General features: G+C 40.8%; 1 protein-coding gene across 6 annotated transcripts in view; it reads right to left on the bottom strand.

Annotated features, from left to right (window-relative positions):
* Ctnnd2 (catenin delta 2) overlaps window positions 1-26,710 on the bottom strand; it is an 881,165-nt gene that overhangs the window by 180,561 nt on the left and 673,894 nt on the right. For all 6 annotated transcript variants that reach the window (XM_076551692.1, XM_076551693.1, XM_076551694.1 and 3 more), the window contains one exon: window positions 5,405-5,588. In XM_076551692.1, coding sequence (XP_076407807.1) covers window positions 5,405-5,588 — 184 coding nt within the window. The remainder of the gene's footprint in view (window positions 1-5,404; window positions 5,589-26,710) is intronic.

Genomic DNA, 26,710 nt, shown 5'->3' on the forward strand with positions numbered 1-26,710 from the left:
CTTGCTCTGCAGGGCACTCTGTTTCCAACTAGGGAAGATGCATTTCTTTTCTGGTCTGCCAGAGCAGAGTCTCAGAAAACTCATGGTTTAAAACAACAGAAATGTACCCTCTCAGGATTGTAGAGGCTAGAAGTCCAAAATCCAGGTGTCAGCAGGGCCAGGCTCACACTGAAGGCTCTACGGAGCCTTTCCTACGGTGGGTTTTAGGCATCCTCAGTGTTCCTTAGCACGTATCTGCCTCCCTCTCATATCTGTCTGTTTCCCAGGTCTTCCCTTCTGTACATCTCTCCTTAAAAGGGCACTATTACACACACACAGAGGTCCACCCTAATCAGATCTCCAAAGACATTACTTCCAAGAAAGGTCACCTGCCAAGGTTACAGATGGACACAGAGTTTGGAGGAAAGTTTACTTCAGCCACCACACTGACCCTGACCAGCAAGAACTTGCTCATAGAGTGATCGGATCTGGCCTCATGCAGTCTGTTAATACATGTTTTCAGCTGAAGGTGATTATTATAATGGCCAAAGGTTAAGGGACACATTTGATTACACGGTGCTCAACAAAACAGTCATCAGTACAAACCCAAATCTATTTCTAGGTCTAACCCTGTCTGCATGAAGTCATTTCCCCAGAGGAGTTCTTAATCATGAAAGGAAGAAGAAAAAGACTAACAGAATAATTTCATTCCGATTTATGTCCCAAGCCTTTCTAGTATTTTGTCACATTTGTTTTGGACAATATTTTAAAATGGTTTTTATTTAAAATAAAGTTTGGACACAGCAGAGTTGGAACAGAAGATGGAATTATAAAATAGGAAGAAATGGGCATGAACAAATGTGACTGAATTTGGGATGAGGAAGGTAGACATGGTGAGGCAGTGAGAGAGTTAAGTTTTACCTGGCATCTTGATGACTCATGATTCTAAGGCCCTCTATCCCATCCCATGATCCAGCGACTGCCATTTGTTATGAACTCATTCCTTCAGCAAACGTTGAGAGCTCTCCCTGCCCCCATTTCTATTTTATTTTATCAGTGATAAATAGGTATTTCAGGGACAAACAGATGGATCTGCCTGAGAAAAATTCCATTTCCTACCCAAAATGAATTTGAAATGGAAAAGGATGAAGGGTATTGAGTCTTCATTTTACATATCATCTGTGCTTAACTTTTGGCTGTGTCCACAGGAGACGATTCTTTCCTCATAAGGAAGGCAGAGGCCAGGGGCCCTTCTCTGTAGAGGACTCTGTGAGTCAGGATGGAGAGAGAGGTGGCCACCATGGAGGCGATGCAGCATCTACTGCTGAGGGACACACAAGAGCCTAGACTGTCGACGAAGACCATGAGTTGCCTGAGGAAATGTGGCTCTGGACATTCAGATTTTGGCTTCATAAAATTAAACTTATTTTACTTGAATTTTTCTCTGCTGAGCAAATTTTGGACAGTGAGGAGCAGTGTGGCTTACATTATTAAGCTTGCATTCATCTCTGAAATGTAGAATGGTGAAAAAAATAGTAACTGCTTAAATTCCTAGCCTTGTTTCTTTTCCTGGAGTAACAGAAACAAGTCTGAATTACGCTACTACGAACAGAGTCAAGAGCAATGATGGCTAGAAGTGGTCCGATATATTTACTTTTACCTGTCATTTGCTATACTAGGTTAGAAAATCCTGCGATAGCAAAATAGTTTTATTTCCCTTTCTATTTCATTTCATTTACGCATTCCTAAACTGCAGTTTCAGAAACAATCCTAAAAATATCAACTCATCTTAAACTTTTTAGTCACAGAATAGAGGAATCTGACATGAGTGACTAGGATATTCCTAGTGCGCGCGCGCGCGCGCGCACACACACACACACACACACACACGTATTTTTTCAAGAGCATCCATGGGTCTAAGTGAAGATTTAAGATGGAACTTGTTGGGGCAACTGTCCAAGGCTCTACAAAAATATATGATTTTGAGTTTTGGTGGCTCAGAGAGCAATGTCAGGTGATGCTTTCTTCTTGTTCTCTCGTGAGGGCCTCAAGGCAGGTCTATCACCATGGGAGGAGAGGGTGGAAGGAACCAGGAGCAGGATGGGATTCCAGTTACTCTTTATGAGGCTCTGTCTCAGGGATCCAGCCAGGAGCTGTAGCTGTTTCTTCTGAAGACAACACCCCAAGAACCAGCCACATCCCATCTCCAAAGGTGCCCCCACCTTTCTACATCTCCAGAGTGTGGACCACACTTCCTGCACATGACTGTAGGGACACAGCTCACATGCAACCACAGAAAGACCTCAGGACTGAGGATGGGGAGTCAGGAAGGGCAGAGAAGAAACAACTGACGTTTAAAGGCGAAATGGCTATTGGTTAGGTAAGTACCACTCAGTAAATGCTAACCAAGAACTTAAGGCGGAGCATGATAGTATATGCTAAATTCCCAACACTCAGGAGGCAGAAGCAAGATCACCACAAGCAGGTACTAGGCTGGCTTGGATGGCAAAGGAAGATCCTGCCTCAAAAACATTGACAGGAAATTAAATGAACCAACACCTAGGACTCCGTGGCCTATTCATTGGTAGGCTGGTTGTTACATGCTATTTCAGGAGGGCTGTCTACAATCTTACCATAGGACCCTATACATCCTCTTGATACAGTCAAATGGAAATGGTCAGCAGAAGACTCAGGGTGTGGGTCAAATGTCAGGAGTGGCCCTATAACCTAAGTAAACATAACTTACAAAAAGGAGGAGAATAAACTGTTCTCAGGGTCAGGGATGCAGCTTAGTGGTTGATCTCCGGTCTAGCATGTATAAGGCCTGGGTTTGACCTAGTGCTGACAAAAAAAGCAAGACTCAGTTTGGTATTTATATTTTTTGGTTGTGAGCCTAGCCTTTAACGGCTGAGCCATCTCTCCAGCCCTCATTTTGGTATTTATGGAGACCTGGATCCAGCACTCTCACTGGATTCCAAAAATCTATATGTATTCAAATCTTGATACAAAATAATACAGAATTTTCCTCCGGTACTATCACTGAATTCACCTGACAGTGCAGTACTGTGTTAGGGTCAATTGGGTTCATATCACTCCCTTCTGCTGGGTTAAGAGTTACTGTATGTCAGGAGCTGTGGTGGGGATCTCTGTGTCCCAGGTCACTCCCTGGCACACTGCTGTCACTTAGCAAAGGCTCATGGGATCAAGGTGATAAAAGGCAGAAGCATCGCAGGAAGTGATTTCTTTAATGGGAATAAAGATCCAGGAGCTGCTGAGAAGAGCAAGAGTACTAATTACTCATAACAGGAAACCCTGAAACTTCTGTGACGTCAGACATGGACAACTGTTTGGGTGTGTTGTCCTTATTCTCTGGGAACCGTGGATGCATGAACATGGAAACTCCTTGAAACCTTTTGTTCATAGAGTCTTTGATGAATTTATTTTACCACTTTGGATGACCACTATATTACTCCCCCAGTCCAAAGAGACTATCCGTGTGGCATGATATGCCATCCCATTAGAATGAGAATGGCACTAGCTTACTGCTTCCTGTAGGTCAGAAGTTTAGTTAAAAATAAAGTTTGTTACATGCAAATGGGTTTTGCTTTATAGTTCATGTAACACTCTCAGAAATGTGGGAAATCACCAACTCTGGTTGCATCCTGACTTGGTTACAACATACTTTTCTTAAACCTAACAACCTCTACTCTTAATGTTTCCAGTGAGGTGGTAACTTCCATCCAGAAGCAGAAGCAGTAGGGGTGGAGCCTCTCTGTGCATGGAGAAGTATGGGGTGTCACCCTGATCTGACCTCACTTTATTCAGGGTCCTATCCCAGACCTTAAATGCAGCTGGAGGCCTCATGAAAAGGTCTCGTGATGTAGTGGCCCAACTTCTCTATCGTCTTTGTTATCAAAGGTGCCGAACACACCTAGATTGGCTATGCTCTCATCTTTGAATCAAATGTCATGAAGATGCAATGATGCAGCTGTCATTTAGAATTTCATCTGCAGAGTTGAACATGTCTCCACTGGTTACTCTGCAATGAAATCTGCAGCTCCTCCTTCCACAGGCTTTTTTTTTTTTTTTTTTTTTATTAATTAATGACACGGGCCTTGCAAATAGAAGAAGCCAAAAAGAGGAAGATCACTTTCATAGATGCAGGTAACTGAGATAGATAACCATGTGCAGACGGTTGGGAGTACCTCCAGTGTTGGTACTGGAAGAGTTACAGCTCTTCAGGCAGAGCGGGGCCTCCGAAGGATAATAGAATTGAAGAAGTCATAAAAGGATGCTACAACAGGGAGTTTTGGAGAAGTGTAAATCTGGCTGATGGTAGAGACTATCCCGAGAAATCATGCCGAAGGTTCGTATGTCATGTGGTGGGGGCAAAGTGTTCAGAGGATTCCTGTTCTGTCTGTAAGTATGTGAAGATATTCACAGGAGCTGGCTATGAGCCTTCCTCTACACACAGTAACACAAGTAAAGATGCCCTCTAATGCCAGGGCTGGGGTACAGATATTTGTAAGATGGTTATAATTAATCCTCATTGACATGCTTTTGTTCCTTCTTAGCAGAGACCTGTCTGCTTCTAGAAACTGACCAGCTGTTAGAGAAACTGCAGGTCAGTGGCAGCCCAGCTGAAGCCATTCTGCACATTTTAGCTCTGAAATAGAGATTATTTGATTAGGCATGTTTAACGAACCCTTTTGCTCCTATCCCATAATTAACCCACCTGGTAGAAATGTCCAACTTTAATATAAACCATCCCTAGGAGCACAGGTTGACTTTAGAAGAACGTCTATCATGTTTAGTACCTCCTTTCCCAGAAGTCAATCAAGGCATACAGACGACTCTAAGAAGACTACATAGATTTCTTTGTGGTGCTATGTGGCGATTTGTTTTTTAATGTACTAGAAAAATTATATATACTTATGATTCTTTTAATCATTTGAAAAACATTAAGTAAAGCAGGCCTTGTTAAGGAAATATTTCTAAGGAATTATGGAGTGTTGTAATCATACAAAAGAATTAAGGGGAAAAAAACTCAGAATAAAGTAGTTCCTGGCGGTATTTAATTACATCCCTATACATTTATCACAGAATCTCCCCCAAGCAATTGCCTGGTCATTTTACATGTAAAATGTCACATCAGATTATTACAAACCATTGTTTTCAATGAAGACCTGGCTTGGGTTGAGATGTAACTCTGTTTTGTTCTAGATGTAAGACAGCAAGTTAACTTGGCTGAACACTGTGTGGGTCTAGAGTTGTGGAAAGCGCCTCTTGAATCGCTCTCCTTTAGCTTTCTATTTGCCATGCCAACATCTGTCTTGGCAGACAGTCTGGTCCTCAGGAAATAGCCACCAGGGTTACAGGAAGAAGTCCCTGCACCAGGAGCTCTACAGAAGGGGAAGGGACTGACCTTAGGCACCCAGTGGCATTGCGCAGCACCTGTGATGAATGCAGCTGTATTTTCCGATCGTCCTGAAGAGGTGAATTTTCCCAGCCCGAGTGAGGGATAATCACTGCGTTGGTCAACACTGCCAGGGCATCCTGGATGATTGGCATTTTGAGTGCATCACATGATGAGAGGTTCCAAAGGACTCCTGTAAGACACATATAAAGAGAGCCACTGAGTGGTACCACTCTTTCTCATCTCAACTAGTTTTCCTTACTGGAGATAACAGCATTGGCAGGAAGGAGTAAATAGTATGGGCTGGGCCAGCAAGGTGGCTTAGTAGGTAAGAATGCTTGCTGTCAAGGTGGATGACCGGACCTCAATGACTAGGACCCAGACTCTTGCATGTTGTTCTGTGACATCCTCATGTATGCTATGGCATGTACACACACACACACACACACACACACACACACACACACACACACACTGCATAAATACAAAACACAGAAGGGGGGGGTAAGCACATGTGTTTTAGAGCCTGTCCTCAACAGTTAACAAAGAGGTCACAGGTTTGAAAGAGAACAAGGTCAGTAGATAGATGGAAGGGTTTGAAGGGAGGAAAGAGAAAGGGAGAAATGATTATATTATGATCTTAAAAAATATATTTAAAAAGGGAGCAACAGAGAGTTGGAGATTGAATATAACAGTAATTAAAGACAGAACAAAGGCAAAAATGTTGACCACACAGAATGTTTTGTTTGGGTTTTAAAATAGGAATTACCTAAAACAAAACTAATTCTAGATGAGGTCAGAGCTTCTATGCTATGTCACCATTTAAAAATGCTTTTAAAATAATTGTCCTATTTTATTTTTGTTCTGTATAATTGACATAAAAGAAAAGGAAACCTCTGTGCTTAGGCTGGAGAAACTACCACTGGGATGCAGAGACAAGACTGACTTGCTCTTCATAAAGCAACTTCCGGATTACTTGTTAAAGGGGCTTGGCCTTTTAACCAGATGAAATATCATCTCATCTATTGTGTTAGATGAGCACAACACTGTTCTTGATAGTCTTTTTTGTTAATTCTTGCATTCCACATGCTCTACCAAATATAGCCATTGATAACACAAATCTGATTGTTAATTACAGGAGCAGCTATACAGTTGTATAAAAAGTACTTTAGAGATAAACTTTCAACTATCTTCAGAACTAGCATTTACTGAGAATTTTATTTACACGAAGGCAATTGTCTGGCATATATAAACCAGCCCTTTAGTGGAGGGTATCTCTTGAGGACAGGTCTGGTTTGCCTGTTTCTACAAACACAGATGTATTTAAACCAGCCATTTCTGTCCATTGACACAATTATCTCTGCTTCCGTCCACAAAAAACTTGTCATCCTGTCTTTTCCAGACAAGTGTTTACCCAACCTCCTTTTAAGGTATCAATGATTTTTCATATGCTTTATGTGTGATTTTTATTCTCATTAATCTCCTACAATTGAGTATACAAAACATTCAATGGTAAACAATAAGTGCAGAAAATATGTTTTGAGTGGGACTGATTTGTGATACTAGAAATATTAACATACTATGTCATTTTGAAAAATAAGATAAAGTTGTTCATTCATTCATGATGAAATCTTTTATTAAATTCTGATCACTGAAATAGTCAAAATGTGTACCAGCATTCATTTGTAGTGTCACAATGTTATTTTATAGCAAAACAATAGATGTTTCAGTTTTAAAAAGAACATTAAAAATAAATTATATTTAATCTCAGTATTTGAGGATATGTTTTCAGAAAAGCCATGTTAAAGCATTGGTGTGCACTGTATGTAAACAATAGAGACAGATGATAATAAGCATTTTCATTACCAGCTCCTGATTGAAAATACTAACACATACAAATTGAAGTCTGAAAGTGAGAGTTTTAAAATGTAGGTGACATTTCACAGCCAAACATAACTAAATAGTAAAACACATTTTTTTTTTACATGTAAGGAATGTATAGGAGTCCAAAGCCATTATGTGATAATAGTAACTAATTTTTGCTATTTTTAAAGACTAAAAGAGAGTTAGGAGGGACTAATCTAATATTTTACAAGACGAGAGAAGATGAAGGAGATGTCTTCATTGAACTACTCTGTCTCCTTCACCTTTCTTGCCAATTTATTGGTTGATTTAAACTAGTTCAGACTTGAGCACGGGGTGATCCCTCAGTTCACAGTCTACCTTTCTACACTGATGCTGTTGTGTGTTATAGTCCAGTCAACTTAGGAAAGTCCTTGGTCTGCATCTCCAAGTCTTCCACGTAGCTGCATGAGTATCTGAGGCCTACAGTCCACCTCCTGATAGGAGGACCACGACTCACTCAGTCAAGGACAACCTGGGTGTGAGGTGAAGGGTGGGGAAAGTGGGTGCAATGGCACAACTCTTCTGGGAGAAACCCAGACAACTATTCAAGGGGTGCCCTCAAAATCTGAGTTTGGGTCCATTATCTGAATACAGGTAGAAGCTTGAATGTTGAATCAGTGCTTTCTGGAGACAGCTGGCACAATGGTTGATATATTGAGAGATGTCAAAATTAGACAAGAGTTGGGTCCACAGCTGTCCTGACAAAAACACATGGTGGGGGGGGGGAGAATACACTGGAGGGAAAGAGATTCGAGATTCATGTAGATAATTAAGTATCTTCCTCTCTCAGTAAACGAGAATTGGATTTTGCTCAAATTATCCAGTCCTTCCTTTCCTCCTTTCTTCTATGGTGGTTTAGGACATGACCACAGATTGTTTGATCATCCCTAAAAAGTGGGGGCAGCCAAAGCCTGAGTACAGGAGAGAGAGCTGGACTCGATGACTTCTTGCGGCCAACAGAGCAGCATGGCGGTCTGGCGGTCTGTGAGAGCCCACACCAGACTGTAGTGCGCAGCACTGTGGCTTTTTTTTTTTTTACATATTTCCCTCTGGGGCTGTTTGCTGGCAGTGCAGCCTGCTGTCATGCCACAGGACCCACAGGCAGCCCACAGACAGGCCGCTGTAGTGAAGAGGGAGGCCTGCATCAAACAAATCACATGACCGTACCACTCTGCAAGCAGGTCCTCCAGGGCCACCCAAGTCTACGGAGACTTGAATCTTGCAGAGCCAGGGCTACACAATGGGGCTGCTCCTGGATCCCTGACCCTGAGACATTGCATGAGATATGTTTGCTGTTTCCAGCTCTTAAGCTCTAGGCTTTGTCTGTTATAGCTCCTTCCCTTCACACCCTGCTGTCTCTCTCCATCCCTTTCACGTCGTTCCCTTTGTCCAATGGGCTTGCCTCACTTTGGATTTCTTCTCTTCCCTCAAGTTGCTCCTCAGTTTACCAAGATGCATCTGTCCTCGTATTCCTTCCCAGCCATGAGAAGATAGGAGGCACTTGTTCAAATGTTGGAAGGATGCAGAACACACACTCAGCATTCGGCGTCTGTAGCACACAGAATGTGCTCTAGCACCCAGGAGGTGCTGGCCTGGTAGTTACCACAAAATAGCAGAGTGAGTAACTGCAGAATACGACCCTGCAGGATGCCAGGGGCAGTGAGCATCAAGCATTTCTAAAGCATTACAGTGCTAGCAAGATGATGTAAGGAACTGAAAGAATAAAATAGCAGATGCAAGACAAATAATAAATCCAGGTGCGAATATAAAAGTGCTATTTAAATGGCATTATATGCCCCGAATCTACAGACATTCTACTTGTAGCTGGCAGAGAAATATTTATACCTCTGAAAAACAGTAATCAATTTAGCACTAGGAGTTTCATCTCTTGCAGTTGATTTGGGCAGTTTCATTATATTAACTTACCAATAATTCTAAATTACCCAGGGTGATACCAACTTGTAACACACAGAAAAATTGTAGCATAAACTGAATTCACAAAGCATCCATTAGAAGTTAAATAAAAAAATGTTGTAATCGGTAACTGGGGAATTTTAATTTACATGATGAAGGTACGATAATTTATTTCTGATAGTAATCTGTAATAAAATTGTTTTTGTGGAATGTTCCATTAATTACATCATCCAGTAGTATCCTTTTATCAGCATAAAGTTATTACTGTTCCAAATATAATTGACAGTTGGTTCAGTTGAGAAGAAATTTAAATAACTAATGATGTATACTAAATATATTTAAGTGATACTTTATTTTTATTTCAGGTAAAAGATGGCTCTTTTTCTTGAGATTATCATATTCATGAGCAGTAATTGGTTTATTAAAATTTCTTTAATAAGGTCTTAATTACTTTCATTTGATCCTTTATTTTGTTTTAATAGGGGGTAATTGTGTTTTTTTTTAACCTGAAAGAGATGACTGTCTCTGTGTAAAAAATGGACAAAACCCCCCCTTTAATAACAGCAAGTCTCAAACATGGCCCCCTGGCTGAGTAAGGCCTTATTCCACCCTCCATTTGATTTTTATTATAAAACTTAAGGAAGAATTCTTAACAAAAGGTAGGGCCCTAAAATATGCCCAGAAGTCTAGGCTTAATTTCCTTTAAATGTTTTAAAGCTGTTTATTTAAAATTAATCAGTTTATGAAAAATTAATGTATGCATTTATGAGGATTTAGTTCAAGGAACACTTTCATTTAGTTAATTTTGAGAGTGACAGTTTGTGTACCTGAGGAAGGCAGTGGAAAAAATAAATGGGATCAAAACCTTTTTATATTAAATTAGAAAAAAAATAGGCCTATAAGCCAGTTGTAGTGGTGCACAATTTTAATTCAGGGGGAAGAGGTAGGGAAATTTCCATAAACTCTAGGCTAGCCTGGTCTACATCGTCTACATCTCAGACAAGGCTATATGGTGATGCCTTGTCTCAAATACAACCACAAAAAAAAATGTGTCTTTATTGTATGTGTTTGGGTGTTTTGGCTCCATGTATGTCTGTGCACTATAGTCATGCGGTCCCCACAGAGGCCAGGAGATGGAGTCAGATCCTTTGAACCTGGAGTTAACAGTAGTTGTGAGCCACAGTGTGGGTACTGGGACTCAAATTCAGGTCTTTGGAGAGAGGATCCAGTGCTCTCTACTACTAAGTCACCTCCCTGGCCTCAAAACAGTTCATTTTGTGATAAAATCAGAGTTGGGCTTAATGAGGTAATTTAGAGCGAGCTAAGAAACCTATTGCTTCCTTTCCTGCCTTAAGCCTTGATTCATTCATACCTATAGTTTTGAGTGGGACCGAGCTGTTGATTCAACTCTGGGTCTAGGAGCCCCTGAACTCCTGTTGGGTTGTCTGTAGGTACACTGTGTTCATCTGGATATTTGTGCTCACATCCGAGTGCTCACATATCCCAAATGTGCAGTTAAGATGCAAAGGCCTCAAGGTGTACATGAGAATTTTACCATAGTGAAAGAAAGTCCTTCTTGATGCAACACACACACACACACACACACACACACACACACACACACACACACACACACACCTAACACATAGCAATATTGTTTAATAAAAGCATTTATCTCAACTTTATGCTCCCATTTACCATAATGATACTTATAACCAAAGTCAATTCCTTAGGCCCAGACCCCTCAAGCTTTCTGCAGGGGCTGAGGAAGCAGAATAAAGGAAGTCTAAGTTCTCCTTAATCTTCCCAAAGATTAAACCTCCTTGCTCTCTGCAGTGGGGTGGAGTGAAGGTTGAGCCTCTTGGAATATCAGCTCATGGAAGCATTTAGAGCTAGTTATGAGAGGAGGAGGCTGTGGGGAGTGGTTCACGTGGGGGTGAAGAGGAAGCCAGACAGGACCGTCACCAGCATCACCACACACCCTCATCCTACAACTGCCGTATATGGTTTCTGATCCAAACACCGGATCATTTTAAGTAACCACAGACAGACAGAGGTCGAGATTCAACTAAGTTAGCTTTTGCTTGTTTTCAAATAAAATCAGTCAGTCAGTCAGTCAGCCAGCCAGCCAGCCAGCCAGCCAGTCAGTCAGTCAGTCTGCATGTCCATCCATCACTGAATTTCACTGCAGAATGGATGAAGAATGATTCTGACCTCTGTTGGCATACAGCAGTCATATTCTGGTCTGAGAGGACAAAATCTACCTGGTTCCCATGAGGCATTCTAATTGCTAAGATTCTAAAACAACTTTATGCAAAGATGCAGCCATCCAAATGAACATCTCCTGCTCTAAAGCCAGAACTGATTCCACCAATGAACTCATGCTCAAATTTCTGCACCAACTACATTGACTGAAAGTTGGGCCTAAGCTTGAAAGGTTAACATAGGGAAGAGACCTAAATGCATCTAAATTTTTGATTAATCATTTAGAAATCTATCTTCATTTAAAAAAAAGATTTACTTTTTTGAAATTTTTATGTTTATCTGTATAGATATATATGTATGTGCCCCATGTGTGTGTCTGCTGCCTGGAGAGGTCAGAAGAAGATGCTTTGAAAACTGGCTACTCAAGAGCTAGAGTTTGTTTATCAATACCCTCCCTGTATTGTGCTACTAACAGAAACTCTGCCCCATCCCAGAACAATACCCATCTTTAATCATGCAACAATGAGGCCAACGTGTGTGTGTGTGTGTGTGTGTGTGTGTGTGTGTGTGTGTGTGTGTGTGCGTGTTGCATATGTGGTGAATGTTTGTGTGGTGCACACATGTGAGTGTGTGGATGTGCATAACTGTGCTTGTGGACCTGGAGGTCAGAACAGAACATTGGGTGTCTTCCTTTTTTACTTCCCACCCATGTTGCCTTAAGATAGGGTCTCTACCTGAACTAGAAACTCACTAGTCTGAGGCCAGCAAGGTCTCAGGATCCACTTGTCTCCCCTGTCCCAATGCTGGGTTACAGGCATGTGTAGCTGTGTTCAGCCTCTTACGTAGGTGCCGGAGATTCGAACTCATGTCCTCCTGCTTGCACAGCGAGCACTCTTATTCACTCCGTTATCGCCCCTGCCTCCAAGAACCCGATTAAGACCCCATACAACTCTCTTGGATATAATTTCTTCATGATTAAGACTATCAGCATCATGACCGCAAGTCTAATAAACTTAGTTGTGTTTATCAACAATGTTTTGCTTATTTGGGACATTTGGCAAATCACATGAATGGTTGAGAATGTGTGGACTCTTAGCTTTGACTAACATGGAGTGTGTGAGTTCTGGAATGCACAGGGGGATCCTTTAACTATAGAGATCGTATTTGGGTGCGGAGTGATGGGTAAGGTATCTGCAGCTCCATTAGTGGTGCACCCCAGGGCTGACACAGCCTCACAGGTTGGCAGTACCTCTCACAGCTACTCAGGACTTCTGGGCCCAGTGAGAAGAAACTAGAGCAAAACTATGTAATGTTTATACAAATAGGATGCCGGCCATCTTGGGGCGGGGAGGGGTTCTGTGATATACCACGTATAGAACTGTAGCCTATTTTTGCGCTGTTGGTACAGGCATCAGATTCTGAACGTTTCATAGCTCAGCATCCCAGTGCTGTGGTTTGGACTTGCTTTGTTTCCCACTGGTTCACTTGTAAAGGTTTGGGCTTCAGTGTGGAGGTCAGCATTTTAAAAGGTAGAATCTGTAGGAAGTGCTTTGATCAATGTCGGGATGGCCTAGGAAGGTATCCTGGGACTTGGCCTTTCTGGCTTCCTGAATTGCCCTGTAAAGTTTGTTTCTGTATGAAATCTCACTATGATGATGGCTATGCCCAGGCTAGATAAATGGGGATGTCAGATTTCTTTTTTACTTTTAGTCTTCACAACTACAAACTAAATATGCATTTTTCATGATAAAATTATGTAGATTCTGGTGCTACATGGTTAGGGTATTGAAAAATGAACTAATGCACTCTTGGAAAAGGGCATCTGGGAACAACAATCGGGTCCATTTTTAGGAATACCCTTGTTCCTATGACTTCAAACAAGGAAGTATTTATGACATTATGTGGCAGAATAAAAAGACTAACAAAGACTGAAGTTGATATTTCACTTCTCACAAGCAATTAAGAAATAGCCTCTGGTGGGTCTGCAATAGGTATTCACAGGAAAGTTATTGGACCACACAAATCCTAATGTGTAAATTATCACACAGATGGCTGCTTAAGGTATCCAAAATAAGAACACATTGAAAAATCATTGAAGATCAAAACATAAATTCACACCTGGGGACACCTGATTTTTGATAAAGAAGCCAGAAATATACACAGAAAAAAAGACAGCATCTTCAACAAATGGAACTGGTCAAACTGGATGGCTATATGTAAAGAAATCCAAATAGATCCATACTTAGCACTCTGCACAAATTTCAACTCAAAATGTATCAAAGACCTCATCATAAAACCAGATACACTGAATCTGATAGAAGAGAAAGTGAGGATTAGCCTTGAACTTATCGGCACAGGAGAAGACTTCCTGAACAGAACACAATTAGTATAGGCACTAAGATAAACAATAAGTGGGACCTCATGAAACTGAAAAGCTTCTGTATAGCAAATGATACTGTCGTTCAGATAATGTGGCAGTCTACAGAATGGTAAAAGACTTTCAGTACCTACACATTTGATAGAGAGTTAATATCCAAGATGTATAAAGAATATAAAAAACCAGATATCAAGAAAAAAATAACTTAATTAAAAAATGGGGTATAGATCTAAACAGAGAATTCCTCAAAGATGATACTCAAATGGCTGAGAGACACTTAAAAAATGTTTAATACCCTTGGTCATCAGCAAAATGCAAATCCAAGTTACTTTGAGATTTCATCTTCCACCTGTCAGAATGGCTAAGATAAATCAAACAAATGACAACTCATGCTGGCAAGGATGTGAATTAAGGGGGAACACTCATCCATTGCTGGTGAGAGTGCAAACTTGTAGAGCCACTATGGAAATCAGTGTGGCTGTTTCTCAGGAAGATGGGAGTTGATCTACCACAAGATCCATCTAAACCACACTTGGTCATATATGCAAAAGATGCTTCATCCTACCAGAGTCCTTGTTCAACCATATTCATTGCTACTCTGTTTATAATATCCAGAAACTGGAAACAACCTAGGTAGCCCTCAACAGATGAATGGATAAACAAAATGTGGTATATTTACACAATAGACAATTACTCAGACATTAAAAAAAATCATGAAATTTACAGGCAATTGGAGAGAACTACAAAATAATCATTCCAAGTGAGGTAACCCAGACCCAGAAAGAGAAATATAATATGTACTTGTTTATATGTGTATATTAATTAGCTGTTAAGTCAATGATGTATTAGTTTTTGTTTTATCTTATTATATTTTATTATTATCATCCCTTAAAAACCTGTTCATATTCTAATGAGATACAGAAGGAAGGGGGCTGATTCCAGACAGGAGAGGAGTGGAAAGGAACTGGGAAGAATAAGAGAGAAAAAAAGAAAACCATAATCAGGATATATTAGATGAGAAAAAAAGCTATTTGCAGTAAAAAGGAAAATAAAGAAAAAGGATTGTTAAAATGATCAAACAATCTCACATTTTGAGTTCTTATTATTCTCTAGGGTCTTGGCCAAGTACCTCCTATACACTGACTCATGAAAGCTTCCACCAATTGCCTTTGACAGGTAAGAAAACTCAGAGGAAGAGAAGTTGAGTCCCCTGTCCAAAGTCATTCCACTTGTAGGTGAGAAAGAAGGCCAGATGTGATAGGATGCACATGAGTAATCAGACAAATGTCAGGTGCATGGATTTGAAACTTGAGTTAAAGAGGTGATGTGGTCTGCCATCTTTTGGAGCAGAATGCATGAACTCAGGAGGCTGCTCCATTCTCCTCTTTTCTCCACTTTCTGTTTTTAGTCTTAGGTCACATAGTTTGAGGGATTTCAAGAAGAAATAATGAACATTTGGAGCTGTGAAATTTCTTCTGCTAATAACTTTTTTTTTTGCAAACATTTAATTCTATTATCTCTACTGTAAAAAAAAAAAAAAAAAAAAAAAAAAAAAAAAAAAAAAAAACCAAAGCTACAGCAACACAATCATAGTCTTCCATGGTGGAATGCTGAACAAAAACAAGATGGAATGGGAAGTAACCTCACACTAAATCCCCATCACCATAATTATGTCAAAATCATCCCTGTTTTCAGGGATGTTTTCGGTTCAATAAGAACTACAAGACACTATGCTCTACTGTAAACCTGCGACATTTCACAACTCTGACTATAACCTAGGAAAGAAGTGTAGCTGGGGGTGTCACCTGCATATTTATGCCCAGCGATTAAAGAATTTAGAAAAATTTCTCAAGGAGAAGTTACAAATTAGAGAGCTCAAATATAAATGCTGGCTCCAATTCTCCAAACTCTACTGCCCCTTCGAGATACTCTTGGAGGTGACTTCATGGGAAATGTCTGCCAGCAGTGGTTACAACCATTAAGACAGCTATCATCACGGCTAATCACCCTCAAATCTATGTTTCTCAGTTTCACTTAACAACTGGAGATTTCTCGGAAGTGCTCTTCCCACTCCGTTTCCATAAGCCAATCTACTGCCTCACCAGACACTTGGGGACAGTTCTGTTCTTTGTGCCATGTTTAACGGTTTTAATTTTTCAGCAGATAATTTATGAATATCTACTAACTAACATTGTTAGTCTGTTAGTCACTCTGAAGAACATACAGTCAATGAAGCAGAGGCCATGTATGGAGATAAAAAATAAAGCATGTGCATGTGCTCAGTGACAACTTGAAACTGACTTTAAAGGGTCTTACATAAAATTCAGGAGCCATCAGAGAAAGCATGACAGGAATATACAGGTAAAAAACATGTCCATGGAAGGAAATAAAAATATAAGGATCAATGGCAAGGGTGGACCATGAGATGACCCTTGATTACAGAATTACCCAGGAAAGGACAGAGACATTCAGGTGAAAAGAAAGACAGAGCAGAGGCTTGCAGTTATGAATGGGTAAGAGTTGTACTGTCTGAAGGCTTAATTGCATGGTAGATGTCAACTAAAATGTTGAATCAAGAAGTATATCTCTCAACTATCCAAAAGATACCTATCATTTGGGCGATTACAATTATATACTAGAACAGTAGTTAACCTCTCCATCATGAGGAAGTTCCGAACAGACCCACTTAATTTCCATCTCTAATGGAAATGGCCTGCGGACTGATTGGATACCACCGTTACTTAAATTTATTTTTATTGTATGTGTACGAGTGCTTTGTCTGCATGTATCTATGTGCACCATTTGGGTGCTTAGTGCTCACAGGGCTAGAGAAGGGCATTGAATCCCCTAGGACTGGAGTGACAGACAGTTATGGGCTGTTATGCGGATGCTGGAACTGAACTGGGTCTTCTGTAAGAGCAGCAGGCGATCTGAACTGCTGAGCCATCTCTTCAGCCCAGAACGCCACCATGATTTAAAGAATTGTTAAAAAAGAAGAAACATTGGGGTTGCCCATCATTATATCCTAGTTTTGACCAATGGAATGGAGTTCATTGACATGAGATCCCATGTAACTCTTCCTCTTGAGTAGAGAAAAATGAGGGGAAGATTAAAGGATGTGACGAGGGAGATCTTTGTACCTCAGCATCGTCCGCCACTTAACTTCATCATGTCCTTGTGGATCCGCTTTATTATCCATGTACTCAGTAAAGAGGACATTCTTCAACTAAACTGTCTGCAGCTCTAGAGTGGTTTGTTCGAAACCTGTGGGTCCAGATCCCCTTGGGGTGACATGGCCTATTTACAGGGGTTGCAGATCAGTTATCCTGAATATCAAATGTTTATATTACGATTCATAACAGTAGCAAAATTAGTTATGAAGTAGCAATGACAATAATTTTATGGCTGGGGGGTCACCATAACATGAGGAACTGTGTTAAAGGGTCACAGCGTTAGGCAGGCTGAGAGCCTCCTAAGGATGAGAACTGCTCTAGAGAGGGAAAACTGGTAGGCGATCGTTTTACAAACATTCTGCCGTCTTTGTGCAGCTGCTTTCTGGAGCTGGGGGACAAGGAATAGAGGAGGAAAGAGGGAGGATCAAACCTTAGGATCTTCCTGGGTAGAGAGGCTCCGCCAGGAGGACAAATGTATATTGTACTTTTACATATTTAAAGGCGGAAGCAGTTTTGGAGAGGAGTAACGGGGTGACATGGTAAATGGGTGGTAAGTGGAAGACACAGGGCAGTGACGCTACTTTAGAGTCCCAAGATCACGATGTCAAAACAGACTCTAAGAGTCACCCCGATAGAAATACCATCTGACTCAGGAGTTCACAGTAAGGTCTATAGAGGAAGAGGCGTGAAGTGCTCTCCATTCGAGGCCTCCACATGCTGTGAGACAGTCAAGAAGGATGCAACTCCACGTTGAGAACATGCACAGATATTATGTGTAGACCCCAGGCAAATTCCTGTGCTTTTGTGATTTGCTGTCTGTCTAGATTGGCAGGAAAACAACCATCCAAGGCACCGTGCTTTCACTGTATGGCACCCTGATGCCTAATGCTGTCTGCAATCTTCTAAAGGCAAGATTTGCACACGAAAATGGATGTGGTTTTAGGACAGGAGCTAGTTGGCAAGAGGGGAGTTAGCAAGAGTTAGTCGGGGAGGGGAAGGAGAGGCTAGTGAGTGCTGCACATAATCACAATCCGTTCTACGCAATGGTTAAAGGATTTTTAAAAAAGGATGCCATTATGTCCTGATGTGGAACTCCTCAGAACTTATGGCCTTCCCGAGTGCAGTGGGATTCAGCCAATAGAAGGATCTGAGGAAATCCGGAGGAGATGGAGGGAAACAGCAGGGATGCTGTGCCAACTCCTTAGTTAGACACTTGGAGCTGAGAGCCTTTCTAGTGATGGCCTCGTCTTTCTGTGGGCCCCTGTCTTCCCAGGCTCTGCAAGCACTCTGTCCTCTGATTCAGCTCACACAAACTGTCTGACCAGCCCTAAATCAGCCCAGATCATATTCCTAGAAGAAGATCCCTTCACTGGATTTTCTGGCCAATTCAAGCTTATTTGCCTTCCCCCCACTTTTCTCTCTACAGGGCCCGGGGTGAAAACCCAGGAGGAGAGGCACGTCCTCTAAAAGTGTATACTGTAAGTGCAGTAAAGGGTGGTCAAGCAGATGGCTATCCAGATTAATGTCTGGTTTTGTTTATTTAAAATGCCAGGCAGGGTGTGCACCTCTAATCCCAGCACTCAGGAGGCAGAGGCAGGTGGATCTCTGTGAGTTCAAGGCCAGCCTGGTCTACAGAGTGAGTTCCTGAATAGCCAGGGCTGTTACACAGAGAAATTCTGTCATAAGAAAACAAAACAAAAAGCTTTTTATTACGTTTTTTTTATAGTGGAGTGTGAATGAGTGCGTGCGTGTGTGTGTGTGTGTGTGTGTGTGTGTGTGTGTGTGTGTGTGTGTGTGTGTGTGTGCACCACAGTGCATATTGGATTTGGAGGTCAGGAGTAGGATTTGGAGTGTAGGAGTAGATTCTCTCCTTTCATCATTCCAGTTCCGGAGATTAAACTCAAGTCATCAGACATGGAAGCAAGCACACTAATCTGCTGAGCCATCTCCATAGCCCTTAGGTTTGGTTCACAAAGTTTAATTTCTCCATGCACATCATTTGTACAAAGTGAAGGACTGGCCACTTATCATTAAGGTTTTTTGTTGTTGTTGTTCAGCAAACATTTTTGAGTAACGACTATGTGTAACAGTCTGGGATTTTCTCTTTTTTTTCAGATTTTATTTTATTAATTAATTTGTTCTTTTGAATTTTTATACATATCTAAATACATTCTAAAGACTCTTTAAATACATTTTTAAAGATAAAGGTCTCGTAATATACAACTTAGCATTTTGAAATGCACAGTTCAGCAGCATTAATACATTCATATCAGTGGGCAGATACCATGCCTCCCTAGAAGAGCATGCTTCCCTTTCAATGCCCTAGCAAGATGCTTGGTGTATGGAGGCCCTGCTCTGGAAGTGCTTATGTGTTCTTAAAAGGTTAGAAGTGTTGGGTGATGGTGGTGCACACCTTTAATTCCAGCATTCGGGAGGCAGAGCCAGGTGGATCTTTGTGAGTTCGAGGCCAGCCTGGTCTACAGAGCGAGATCCAGGACAGGCACCAAAACTACACAGAGAAACCCTATCTCAAAACCCCCCCACCCCCCCAAAAAAAAAGGTCACAAGAAGGAAACCAAGTTGTAGTAGGTCACATTGTGATTCCCCTGGAGAAATGCTTCAGTCAGCTTGTGGAGTCCGAATGTCTGGCTAGACTAAAGGTGTGAGGAGGAGGGAAGTCAGACACTTGGGCTTGGAAGACAGGAAGAAAGAGACCTGGCAGGAAACTGTGGGTTCCAGGTTGGGATGCCTTCAATTTAAGATGCCAGTTAGCTATTCAGGAGTGATAGCAGGAGGCAGCTGCTGGGCCAGTCAGCAGCACATCGCTAAAGATAGAAACACAGAGGCCTCAGCATTTAAGTGGTATTTAGAGCACGGGGTGGAATGAAATCACAGAAATAGAGTTCAGATGAAGCGACAGCAGCCCAGGGCTGGTCCTTAGCATTTAAAAGGCTAATGGTGAAGGCAGTTTGGCTTCAGAAGAAAGGCATTATAGAAGTTTTAGCTTGACAACTTGTTAGCTTTGCAGGGGTATGGGTCTGAGATCTCAGCTGACACTTCTGCTAACTTACAACTGCTCAGACTTTTTTAAAATATAAAGGCAATCTGAAAGTATAGGTTTCCTTGTAATGTGTGTGTGTGTGTGGGGATTGGTGTGTATCTGTGTATGTGAGTGTATGTGTATATGGTGTGTATGTGTGTGGTGTTGGTATGTGTGTGTATGCTGTTGGTGTATATATGTGTGTGAGTGTATGCATGTGTGGTATGTGTGTGTGGTATTGGTGTGTATGTGTATGTATGTGTGTGGTATTAGTATGTGTGAGTGTATGTGTGTGTGGTATTGGTATGTGTGTGTGTGTGGTGTGTCTGAGTGTGTATGTGGTGTGAATGTATATGTTCGTGTGGTATTGGTAAGTGTGTATGTGTGTGTGGTGTGTGAATGTATGTGTGTGTTTGGTATTGGTGTGCTGTTTTGTTTGCATTGTGATGTGTGCACTCGGTGTGTATGTGCCTGGTGCGTGTGGCTGCTCCAGCATGTGGAGGCCAGAGGCAGACACCACTGTCTCTCTGGAGGCATGCTACCTTTATTTTTTAAGGCGGGGACTCTTCCTGAAGTTGCGGCTCACGGGATTGGCAAGGCTGGCTGGCTGAGTAGCTCTGAGATCTGCCTGACTCTGCTTTCCCCACACACTAGAATTTCAGGCACCTACCCTGGTGCCTGGCTTTTCGTATGGGTTCTAGGGGTCCAAACTCTGCTCCTCATGCTTGTGAGGCAGGCATCTTCCTGACTGAGCCATTGCCCCAGCCTGTAAGCTTCCCTTTATTATGCACATCCCCCAAAAACACTCCCACCGAAAACCGAGTTGCAATTTTCATTGCAGAGCATCTGGTTTAGGCCCATCAGTGGGTTGATTGAGGACAAAGAGATGCGAGTTAGAAGGTTGATCATTACGTCAGGTGCTCAGGGATTCTAAGCAGAACAAATGACAGGCGGGATAAAATCGCTTATTTTAGGCTTTTTCTGAATCAAAGCAATAGCATAAACGGAGCGTGGCAAAGGATGCAGAATGATGGGGCCGCTATTATGATTGGAATGTAAAGTGTAATAGGATTTTCAGAAAACAATTTAGGGAAAGTGACAATCTTGCTTATTTAAATGCCGTGTGACATTCAGCATTACTCCTCCAGGTAAATCACAAAATTGATAAAATGACTTCCAGAGATATTGTTGAATATGCGGAACACATGTAATGCATTTATCTGTTGACTAACCCTCAGGTGAGTGGAAACGGTATTGTTTCCCGGGAATCAAAAGCAGCGTTTACGGAGCCATTATGCTAAAATGTAGAGGTTCCATGCTTTGTCTCTTTCCACCAAGTTTTTTACAATGCTTCTATTTTGGGCACTCCTGATTTTTCCTATATGGAGACATAGACTGTATAATAATTTCAATTTACACTGTAATTAGTCATTATGCAATTTCAAGTTCACAAAAAGTGCACGCTTTGGTACATGTTTGAAGCTTTCTAAGATAGTGAGTTGTTTCTTTCCCCTTCTAACTTAAAGTTCAATACATGGCAGGTTTAAAATCTTCAGTCAAGCTGGGCGGTGGTGGCGCACTCCTTTAATCCCAGCACTTGGGAGGCAGAGCCAGGCGGATCTCTGTGAGTTCGAGGCCAGCCTGGTCTACAGAGTGAGTTCCAGGAAAGGCGCAAAGCTACACAGAGAAACCCTGTCTCAAAAAACCAAACCAAACCAAAAAAAAAAAAAAAAAAACAACCAAAAACAAAAAAAACCTTCAGTCAAGGAAAAAAGAGGTAATCTGAAAAAGCCCTCCAGCCATCGACATTGAGAGTTACTAGGACAGGTTCCTGTGGTCTCTCTCTGCTCAGCAAACACTCACAAGTCATTTTTATAGAAATCAACACATTTTTTACATTCAGCACATAGCACTGACGTATTTTGATATCAACAAATATGTAGCCATGTGTTAATTACAATGCTTAGAAATAGTCTATTGCATGGACAATTTTATTGATTGATTGATTGAGAGAGAGACAGACAGACAGAGAGACAGAGACAGAGAGACAGAGAGGAACAGGGTCTTACTACATATCCTTGGTGGGCCTGGAATTGGTTACAGAGAGCAGGCTGGCTGTGAACTTGGAGATCTACATGTCCCTGCTCCTGACTGCTAGGGTCCATTTTAATCCAATCACATATTGATGGACATTTGAGCTATGATTTTTCTTTTTTTTCTATCATCAGTTCATATCATACCAATAAGGTTTTAAATATGTTTTATGTTTAACCCAACTTCATTGAAAACTGTTCTTAGTATCTACTGAGTATGAGCTCCAAAAACGTCAATGACTGGGTAAGGATGATAGCTATTTTTTTTTTAAAGATTTATTTATTTATTTACTAGGTATACAGTGTTCTGCCTGCATGCCAGGAGAGGGCGCCAGATCTCATTACAGATGGCTGTGAGCCACCATGTGGTTGCTGGGAATTGAACTCAGGACCTCTGGAAGGTTCTCTGGAAGAACAGCCAGTGCTCTTAACCTCTGAGCCATCTCTCCAGCCCAACAGCTATTTTTAATAGTAATAAGTTGCTAATGTGCCCCAACAACATTGTGACAATTCCACCCAACAATGTTTGGTGTGAGGTCTTCTCTAATTGGACCAAGCAACTATTTCATACTGGGAGTTCTCAGCACGGGTGGTGTCTCCTTACCACAAGGGTTCTGTTTCAGCCACCTTCAGGTTGCTTTTTGGAACACCCCTTCCTAGTTGACTGCATTGGGAGTAAATAAACATTAAACAGAAGAATTCAGAAAGTATCAGAATGAATACTGATGCACAAAAGCATCAGTTTTCCTCCTCCCTTTTGGGGGACTGTTGTCTATTGATGCCTGTGCTAGATTCTTCACAGTGTTATTTCATTCATTTGTTTTCTACAATTAATTCTACTTAAAAAATCCAGTGGGCAGTCTTTGCTATTTCCTACCGACACGATTCTTCTATTGGGTGTCCTGGTCAGAACAAGGCTCAACAACTATAAACACTATCTATACAGAGGCCCTGGAAATAAAGAGCCACTGCCCAATATTGCTGTCAATGGGCATTGACCATTGATTAATTCAATAATGAACTCTACTCTGTCACCAGCATCTAAGGGTGTGAAGCTTTCAGCCACTTGTTATTGTAAGCATATGGCTTAGCTTGTGTTTGCAGGTTGAGGAGGGTATCGTTGCCATGGTTGAAAGGAGGAGGACATACATTGAGCTCTTTCCCATAGATCTCAATGCTTCTACTTCTCTCTTCAAGTCATCCTACCTTGTGAAGAACAGTTTCCTCATCCTAACTTGAAATAGTAGAAACCCAAGATCTAGAGTGAACTTAAATGGGCTCTTTTGTCATGATCGCTAGCTTTAGAAATCATAATAACCTAATTGTTCCTACCACCTCTGCTTATCTACTGGCAGACAATTCCAATCCATCATGCCACTGCTGTCAGATTAATGTTGCTCCTGTACAGGAGGGATTCATGTCATTACCCTACTCAACAGCCATCTGCTTGTCTCCATCATCCACAGATTTGAGAACAAATGACAAATTAGAAAGGATCTAGAAGAGCAAGTCAGTAGGATTTGCTGAGCCAGTTTTCATATAACTTCTTATAATCCTAATAAAAGTAAATGGAATAACATTAATATCAACCCCTCTCAGGATGGAGAGAATAAAATCCAGGCATGTAACCCTGTGATTGTGAATGTTATAAACAGAGTACAGAAACACCTGCTAAGGTGGGTGAGGATTAGGTCTCTTAACTAACCACAACAAATTCCAATGTACTTTGGTATTCATTCAGGACTATGAAAGTTCAGTTAAATCTCCAATAAGGAAGTGAGATGTAGACATTGGACACACATTCACAAGGGAATTCTGGAGCATTTTCTCCAGGTCCCCAGCTAAGGCAATGAGCTTAGTCATAAATCTCAAGACATTGTTGTTCAGTTTCTGACAAACCCATCATTTATAATACTACAGCTTCTAACAATCAGTAAAGTTGGGACTCCCATTATCCTAAAAGAACAACAACAAAGCACCCTAAAAATAAAAAAAAAATCAATTCTTGGTGTCCTAAAAGATGTATTCATTACTTACTTAAAACTACTAAATTCATTTAACAAAAATGAATCAGCAATATACGTATATAAATTGTTCAAAACACAAGCATTACAAGTTATTGAGAACATTTTTATAGGCAGGAGACATGGCTCAGCTGTTAAAGGCTAGGCTCACAACCAAAAATAAAAGAATATGTTTTATATGTCATTTTATGAAAACGACAAATATTTAGGGAAAGTGAGACTTTTGAAAACTATCATGTTTTCAGTCTATGGAGAGCTCATTAGATATAATATTTCTCATATCATGAAGAAATAATATTAGATAGAAACATTTATATCATTAATTTAAATTCTGGAAAATAACTTGCCAACATAACTTCTATGATTCATGATGCAGAGTGCTTCTTTTTTATAGTAATTAGAGAGTGGGACCAATTATTTTTCCAGGTAGGTTGTGGATATTGGTGACTAAAATCAGCTAATCAGATGAAAAATACTATGGATTCTATGACAGGGACTCATAAACCACGAATTTAAAAACTGCACTGAGTTTTTTATGTAAGACAAATGGACAGGTGGCACTTGCTGATCCCTGGCATCTAGTGGCTTGGTGGGGCTGGCGGTGATGAAATAAAGAAGCAGAAGTATAGAAGGAAGAAGACCAGGAGTTGGCTCAGTATTCAAGCTGGCTGATATTGTTGGAGCAAGAAATAGGATCTCTAGATGCCTGTTTCCACTCCTGCTGTAGAGTTAAGGCACCTACAGAAGTGTTAGCTACCATAACAACTCACAAAGCAAGGGAAGTCTTACCATGGAATCACAGGTGGATAGATGAGCAGCCCAGAAATACAGACATGCCTATGAGAGGCTAAGCCTGTTTCAGCAAGCTACAGGGAGGACACGGTAGTGGATATTAGCTGAGGACTATGTTGAGATGTAGACAGACAGCCTAAGGGGAAAATGGAAGTAGAATCTCCACCAGATTAGTCCAAGGATGGTTCACTGATGATATGTCATTTCCTCTGCCCTTAAGGAAGTTGTATATATATGTTTATAAGAGAGATGAAATCAAGTATCTGCAATTTACCCCACATGGAATTTGTTCTATCAATCTCAATCACAGGAATGTCATTAGCAATGCCTCATAGGGGACAGAGTCCTAATGAAACAGAAGCCAGTACAGCTGGGAAGCCTGGCATGTTTGTGAGGACAGAAACTCACACCACCTCCCTTTTTCAGGAAGAATATATTCAAATTATGACTTAAAACATGTTAAATGTTGGTGTTAAATTGAACTGGGCTAAGAAGGACCACAGCATTTAATCACTTAAAGCTGGAAGATAATAGTTGTTACCTATTTATTGTATAAGAAAGACAAAACATGATGAGTTCTTGACTTTGTGAGAAAACTCCATGTCTTGACAATGTTTTGTACAGTACAAAGGCTTTGATAACTGGATAATACTTATTTAACATTAACTGAGATAAGAACTCATACTTTAGAGTTATTAATTATAAAGATAGCATGTATAGAAATAACTGGATAATTTCTCATAGCTTTATTACATTAGTTTTCAGATGCTACATCTTTTTAGTGTGGGGATATTTTTAAGACAAGAGATGTGGACATTTATTCTTAAAGATAAAATGGGAATTGATTATGTTTTCCAAAACAAGGCTACTATTTACAATATGGATCATCCTTTAAGTGTACAGATTTAACCATATATAATGTTGGCATCTACAACACATGCAATTTAAATTCTTTCATAAAGGGATAGTCTCTTATAATAAATATGTTCTTTAAAACTATATGCTAGCCTCTATTCCTATCACAAGGTCTCAGATCTGAGAACATGGCTAATTCATAGCATTCTGGAGAGTGTCTAACATCTTAAAAATGTACATATTTTTCTTGGAGAATTGATTTGTACTCTAAAGTGATTTTTTTTTCATAAAGAAGAAGACACTTTTAGTTTGGGACATATGACATTAATTTTTTAAAATGTCTCTTCCTCCTAACCTGGGGATAGCAGCAGTGATATGCTTTTTATTTTCTTTGAATAATGATCTAGCAGCTCTGCTTTTTGAGAACTTTCTTGGAGTATTTACTGAGTCTTTGCAGCTAGCAAAGAAAATTGGGCATATGGCCATAACATGTAAAATTTTTTTTTGAAGTGGATTTTCAAGTTAATAATTAAAACATTAAAAGAAAATATTTACTGTTGATTGGCTGAGACCCTATCCTTCCGTGGGCAGCCAGCAAACACAGACAAGCCTGTAACAGGACTCAGCTTTTCTCAGGAAGCTAGCAGGAGGCCACAGTAGTGGCTATGAGCGGACCACTTTGAGATGTAGTCAGGCAGTTTAAGGGAAAACTGGGGTAGAGTCTCCACCAGATTTATCTAAGGGTGGCGCTCCTTGGGTCAGAGACCATATCTTCCTCCCTCTGGCACCCCAAGTCAAATATTTCAGGAACTGTGGGGTGGTGCTCACTGCCCAGCACCTCAAGACCCAAGTGGAGCTTAGTCCCTACGTTGGAAGCCTTATCTCCCTCCCTCAGCTACCCTCACCCTCAGTGTCCCTCATTTTTAAGCTTTCTATA

Source organism: Peromyscus maniculatus, chromosome 15 (genome assembly GCF_049852395.1).
Source record: "Peromyscus maniculatus bairdii isolate BWxNUB_F1_BW_parent chromosome 15, HU_Pman_BW_mat_3.1, whole genome shotgun sequence".
Taxonomy (NCBI): domain Eukaryota; kingdom Metazoa; phylum Chordata; class Mammalia; order Rodentia; family Cricetidae; genus Peromyscus; species Peromyscus maniculatus.